General features: G+C 66.4%; 1 protein-coding gene across 1 annotated transcript; it reads left to right on the top strand.

Moving 5' to 3' along the window:
• Positions 1-2,988: 2,988 nt before the first annotated feature.
• Positions 2,989-3,791, top strand: MNEG_10661 (hypothetical protein; the record flags this gene model as incomplete). The annotated part of the gene is made up of 2 exons (XM_014040867.1): positions 2,989-3,036; positions 3,311-3,791. Coding segments are annotated over 2 exons (529 nt in total), but the record flags the coding sequence as incomplete, so codon positions are not given.
• Positions 3,792-6,576: the final 2,785 nt, after the last annotated feature.

Raw genomic sequence — 6,576 nt, 5'->3', positions numbered from 1 at the left:
GGGGGGGGGGGGGGCGGGGGACCGGGGCGTGCGGCAATCGGAAGAGGGATGGCGAAGGGGGTTGTATGGGAGGGGAGGGGGAGGACACGCGCCCCGAGGGCGGCGGCCCCTCGGGCCAGGAATTCGAGTTGGGGTCGAATGCCCAAATGCACGCGCAGAGGAACCGAGGGGACTTGAAACATCGGGCCCGCGGCCCCGCGACACAGGGGCGGGCGGGCGCCGCGGGGCAGGGGCGGCGCGGGGCGGGGCGAATTTCATTTCATTGAATTGAGCGACACCAGCCGCTTTGCGGTCAGACGACCCGACGCCAACTATGCTTTAAAGCAAGCAGCACGCGGGCAGCTCCCTTGCCCCTCGTCTCCCACCGCCTGCTCCCACCCGCTGCGCTGCCGCCGACGCTATTGTTGCCCCCCGTTTCTGACGGCCGCGTGATGCTGCATTGTTTCAAACGGACACTGCTTGTGCAACGTGCCTGTGCCCCGCCCGCATTCGTGCGCCCACCCACGCACACACACGCACATTGACTAAAGCACAAAAAACGCGCACGCGCACGCACATGCACACACACGAAACTGGACGAGCCTACGCGCGCCGTCGCTGCAGTCGCGCGCGGACGCAGGCGCGCGCGCGGAAGCTTCCGTGCTGCGGCGTCCGCCCGGGAAACGCATTCGCCGATTTTCTTGGGAAACCGAAGGTCTTTTGGGGATCCCCTGATTGTTGGCGCGCACAAAACCGCGAGCGCCCAAGGAACCCCCCATGCCTGCAGTGCTGCAACCCCGCCTGTTCTTTCAGGCTCCATAAATCTATAAGCTCAAGAGACATTGACGTATTTGGCCCTTCCTGACACACACACACACACACACACACACACACACACGCACACATGTGCATGTCTATGTGCGCGCGACGTGTGCGCGCGCGCTCGCCCCACACCACGGAGCGCGGCGAGCCTTGACGCGGCCTGCGGAGGCATCAGCGGCAACGCTGGGGACATTTCCTGTCCTCTCTCCCTCTCCCTCTGGCCCTCCCCACCCTTTTGCGCGCCGCGCCGATTCCTGACTTCTCTCCCCTCACTCCCAAGCTATCGACCCACGCGTGCCTGTCTCTCTTCTTACTCATCTGCTTCCCTTGCCTTGAAACCTCGCCCGCGCCGCGGCCGAGCCGCTGGACGTGCAAGAGCCCCTGCATCGAGCCGAGGCCGCGGCCCCCGCCCCGCCGGCCCCGTGGCGCCGACGCGCGCCCTCTTGCTCTTTGCCATTCGCGCCCCCGCCGCCGCCGCCGGCCCCGCGCCCCTGACCAAACGGGCGCGGCCGGGCCACAGGCGGGGGCGGCGCGCCCTCCTTACACTGCGTGCTGAGCGCCCCTCAGCTGGACTTGAGGGATGACATCACTATGACATCACTGGAGCCGGAGCCGCCGGGACGCCTGGGGGGCTACGTCGAGCGCGCCGCGGGCCCTAAGGGCGAAGCGGCGGGGCGCGGCGCGCGCCCTTGCCTGGCGCGGTCAACGCGCGCTCGCTGCCGCCGCCCTACCTCGGCCGCGCGCGCGGCGTCCCGCCCCTACCCCCCTTTCTATGTGAATCGTGACCCCTTCCTAAACACTCTGTTGATGTTACATATAATTACGTGCGTGCGTATGTGCCTCAAGCCTCGCGACGGCGGCGCTATGTAATCACTGTTGGCCTGCTATGAGGATGACAGGCCCGCTTCTCGCGGCGGGTGACGCCTGCCGGCAGACGATGTGCTCTCCCCCTTGGCCGGCACCTGTGGGGCGGCCAGCCAACTTGTGGGCTCCGTGCCCTAACCCTGGGTCTCTGAGGGCCGCGCTGCAGCAAACACGCGTGCTCCTTTTCGGTCGGCGCCGAGGCATGTGATGCGGGCCGGTCTGGGATCTGGACAGTCAGGTTGTTTCAGCTGGAGGGGCTGCTCCTGCAGGGTTGGACCCTGCCGGGTCGCGGGCCCCGTTGGTGCCCGCACGCGCGCGCGCGCCAATCCTGCAGAACCTCCAGCAGACCGGTTAGACCGGTTGGTGACCAACCGAGCCGCCAACCGCCGCGAGAGGGCGGCCGCCTCCACCACATTTATTGGCATCTGCATAACGAGGCGACAATAATGCTACTGATTGAACCGGGGCGGGCTCAGGGGGCGGCCTCAGGGGGCGGCGCTGCGTGTGGCGCGCAGCCTGGTCGCAGGAGGGGGAAAAGCGTGCGTGCGCATGCGAAGGGGGTCCCGGTGACAGTGGGGGTGGGAGAAGGGCGGCGCCGGCGCCTGTCAGTGAAGGTCAGCTGGGGGAAGCAAGGAGGCGTACATGGGTCGTGGCGCAGGAGCGCGACCAACCAACCCAAGCGGGGCTGTGGGGACAACGGGTGACGATCTGTACAGTATGGCACCGCCGTTCCGACCAGTGGCCCAAAAGAGGTGGGCGCATCGCAATAAACAGAAAAAACAAAGGAGGTACAGCAAGAGGCTGAAGCTGAATTGTAGCGAGCCGTGGTCGGCGTCGCAGCGGTGGTGCACGAGCCTAACCAGAGATCTAGAGCGCTTTGGGGCTGGGGAGTCACATGAAGTCGCATCTGAGCTGCCTAGAAGACAGAGATAACGGCTGTGAAGACAGAGACGCTGGGGCGCAGCGCTTCGCGCCAGCAGGACCCCGCGCTTGGTGCAACCCTCCGACTGCGCAGCAGCTGCTCAAAAAGGCGCTGTGCCTGTGGCCAAGCCTCAGTGCGGTTTCACAGGGCAGCGTAAGGCGGTTTAGGGCTCGCTGAAGCATTTGATAACTCACCGTACGTTGAGGACGCATAACGTAAACCAGACCGTGCGCAAGCTTCCGCTGATTGCGTGCAGTACAAGTTAGAATTGTGGGCCATTCGCGCAACCCCTTGATCAGCCAGAAATACTCTCCCGCAAGGTGGCCGCTGCAGCCCCAGCCAGGGTCTCAATGCAGCGGGTTTCAGCGCTGTGCCGCGCTGCACCGTGGTTGCGCTGCCAGATGGCGGCCGTTGCTGCTCTCCGCAACAGGATAAGAGATGCAGAGCAGGTGGGCGCCCCATCTTCCAGGGCCGCTCCGCACGGGTGCTGCTGCGCGGCGCCCGCTGCGGCGTCCCTGCTTGTGCTTGGTCTGGGAGGGTACTGGGAGGGGGCAGGCGGGCGCTCCGCTGGCGGCTGGGCCAGCTGCGGGCTAGTACCGGCCTGTGCTGCGGCCAGCGTCCTTTGACCGGGGAGTCGGCGCTGTGTTCTCTCTCAGACCCACACCCGCACGTGCCTGGATCCGCGTTGACCAGCCTCGATCCAGCGCCCTGCTCCGCACGCAGGTGGCGGCAACCCCGGAGACGTTTTTGCGCGCCGCCAACCTGCTGATGGCCGCGGTCGTGATACACTCCGGTTACGGCTTGTGTGCCAGCCTAATCGGATTGCGGGGGGACCTCGACAGGCCGCTCGCCAAGGACGAGCGCCGCGTCTCCAAGATCGACGCCAGTGTTGACCGCGTTGACGCAAGTTTTGACGGCCTCGGCGCCGAGATCGACGCCAAGCCGGACAAAAGGTTTGACCGCGTTGACGCCAATTTTGACCGCCTTGGCGCCAAGATCGACACCAGTTGTGGCCGCCTCAACGCCAAGATCGACGCCAAGTTCGACGCCAGTTTTGACCGCCTCAGCGCCAAGATCGACGCCAGTTTTGACCGCCTCAACGCCAGTTTTGACCGCCTTGACGCCAGTATTGGCCGCCTCGGCGCCACGAGCAATGCCAAGTTTGACGCCCTTGTGCAGCAGCAGCACGCGGCTTTCCACCCGCGTGACGCGGCCGGAGAATGACCGCTTCTCAGCAGGCAAGGGCAAATACCACAGAGCGGCACGGGCCGCGTGGCAGACGAGCATGGAGGGGCGGCCGCGTCCTTCCCCCAGGAGCCCCTCCTATGTGCTGTGATCAGAGCTAACGCCCGGGGCACAAGGCAAGGGGATTCTTGGGTCACTGCGACGCTTTTCCTTGGTTTGCTGAGCCGCCGTGCTCTTCCGCGCCTCCGTTGCTGCCACCCCCCCGCGAGGGCAGACACTCCCGCAGTGCCCCCGGCCTTGAAAACCGCTGCTGCTCTCACCCGCCGCGCCGGCCGCCACGCCGCCGCTGCTGCCAGCTGCGCCCACGCCCACGCCCACCGTGCGGCGGCGCCACCCCGGGCCGACGCAGCAGAGGCCCCGCCAGCAGTGCCGCTCGGCCCGCCGCCGGGCCCCGGCTCGGGCGGCTACCGCGGGGCCTGCATGTCGCACAGCATGTACGCCTGCGCGCCCTGCACCGCGCGCCTGAACAGCGGCCACGCCACGTCTTCCAGGAGCGCTGTGTTGCCTGTGTTGGGGGCTGCAGGGCGGCCTCGCTGCTCTCGCTGCCTTGGCGCGCTGACGTGGGGTGCGTGGCCGCGCTGCAGTGTTTGCCTGAGGGCCTCTTTGCGTCTTGTGTTGATCTTTTAGGCCCTGCGGCCTGCTACCCCCCTGCCTGTTACCAGTGCTGTTTATGGGAGTCCCAGCGACGTGCACGATCCACACCACGTGGAGTCCAAGTGTGGAGCTGCGCACAACGGCGCGCAAAGTCAAAGGTTTGCACAACCCCCTCGTATGGCAACCGGTCCCAAGTGACGATTAAGGTAGAAAAAGGGCTCCCTCCCGAGTAAGGTAGAAAGGTGACAGGTTGCATGTTGACCAGCCAGCCTGCTCAGGGTCACAGCGGTGCCGCAGAGCTGCACAAGACTAAGTAGATATCTGGAGCGTTGTGGCGCTTGGGAATCACGCGAAAGCGCACCTGGGCTGTGAGGGCCTAGGAGACGAAGACGCTGCCACGGCGCTGCGCTGCGCGCCGGCAGGACCCCGCACATGGCGCGACTGCGCGGCAGCTGCCGGTACAGGCGCAGCACCTGTGGGCAAGCCTCTCAACAGCTTCGCGAGGCAACAAGAGGCTCGTTGCAAAGTTTGGTAACTCACCTTACGTTGAGGACGCATCACGTAAACCATGCCGCGCGCAAACTTTCCCTTTGCTGGTTTTTTGAACAACTCAGAGTTGTGCTCCATTCGCGTTTACGTTTCTTGATCGGCCAGAGATGCTCTCCCGCAAGGAGACTACTGCGGCCCCGGCCAGGCTCTCAATGCGGCGGGTCCCAGGGCCGAGCCGCGCTGCGCCGCGGTTGCGCCGCAAGATGGCGGTCGTTGCCGGCCTCCGCGGCCGGAAAAGGGACGGAGAGGAGGTGGGCGCCCCATCCGCCAGGGCTGCACTGCGCGGGCGCAGCTGCGCGGCGCCCGCTGCGGCGTCCCTGCTTGGTCTGGGTGGGGGCTGGGAGGGGGCAGGCAGGGGGGTGCAGGTGGCTCGGCGGCCACGGTACAGATTTCTTTCCGCGCTTCCCGCCTGCGCCGCGGTCGGCGTGCTGTGGCCGGGATGTCAGCGCTGTTGACTATCTTTGACCGTCAGCCGCACGCGCCCGGCCCTCCGTTGACCAGCCTCGATCCGGCCCCGCCGCCCACGGCTTGCCCCCACTGCTCCGGGCACGCGCGCACTTGCAGGGTGTGGCGGGCCGGGAGGCGTTTTTTCTCGTCACCAACCTGCTGATGGCCGCCATCATCATAGGCTCCGGTGCCCGCTTCTATGTCACTGCACTTGAAGTGCGGGGGGACCTCAAGGAACTGCGCGCCAACATTGACCGCCTCGGCGCCACGATTGACGAAAGGTTTGACCGCCTCGGCGCCAATCTTGACCGCCTCGGCGCCAATCTTGACCGCCTCGGCGCCAATCATGACGAAAGCTTTGACCGCCTCGGCGCCAATCTCGACCGCCTCGGCGCCAAGATCGACGCCAAGTTTGACGCCCTGATGCAGCAGGAGCAGCAAGCAGCTGCTCGGCGGCGTGACGCGGCCAGAGAATGACCGCTTCGCGGCATGCAAGGGCAAACAGAGGAGCACGGCAAGCAAGCCGTGGAGGGGTGGTCGCGTCCTTTCCCCAGGAGCCCCTCCCACGTGTTGTGATCAGAGCCATCAAGGGCACAAGGCAAGGGGATTCTTGGGTCATTGCGCGCTTTTCCTTGGTCCGCGGAACCGCTGTGCTCTTCCGCACCGCCGTTGCTGCCACCCCCCCAGGGCAGACACTCACGCAGTGCCCCTTGCCTTGACAACCGCTGCTGCTCTCACCCGCCGCGCCGGCCGCCACGCCGCCACTGCCGCCACTACCGTCAAATACGCCATGCCCACCCTGCGGCCTCGCGGCCCCCGGCCGTCACAGCAAAGGGGCCGCCAGCAGTGCCGCTTGGCACGCCGCCGGGCCCCAGCTCGGGCGGCTTCCGTATCGCCTGCATGCCGCACAGCATGTACGCCTGCGCGCCCTGCACCGCACGCCTGAACAGCAGCCACGCCGCGTCCAGCTGCAGCAGGGCTGCGACGCCCGTATTGGAGGGTGCAGGGCGGCCTCACTGCTCTCGCTGCCTTGGCGCGCTGATGCCAGGTGGCCGCGCTGCAGTGTTTGCCTGAGGGCCGCTTCCCATCTGTTGTCTCATCGATCTTTTGGGCCCTGGGGCCTGCTACCCCCCTGCCTGTTATCAGTGCGTGGA

The sequence above is a fragment of the Monoraphidium neglectum genome, assembly GCF_000611645.1.
Source record: "Monoraphidium neglectum strain SAG 48.87 unplaced genomic scaffold scaffold02409, whole genome shotgun sequence".
Taxonomy (NCBI): domain Eukaryota; kingdom Viridiplantae; phylum Chlorophyta; class Chlorophyceae; order Sphaeropleales; family Selenastraceae; genus Monoraphidium; species Monoraphidium neglectum.
This window is presented reverse-complemented; position numbering and strand designations above follow the sequence as displayed.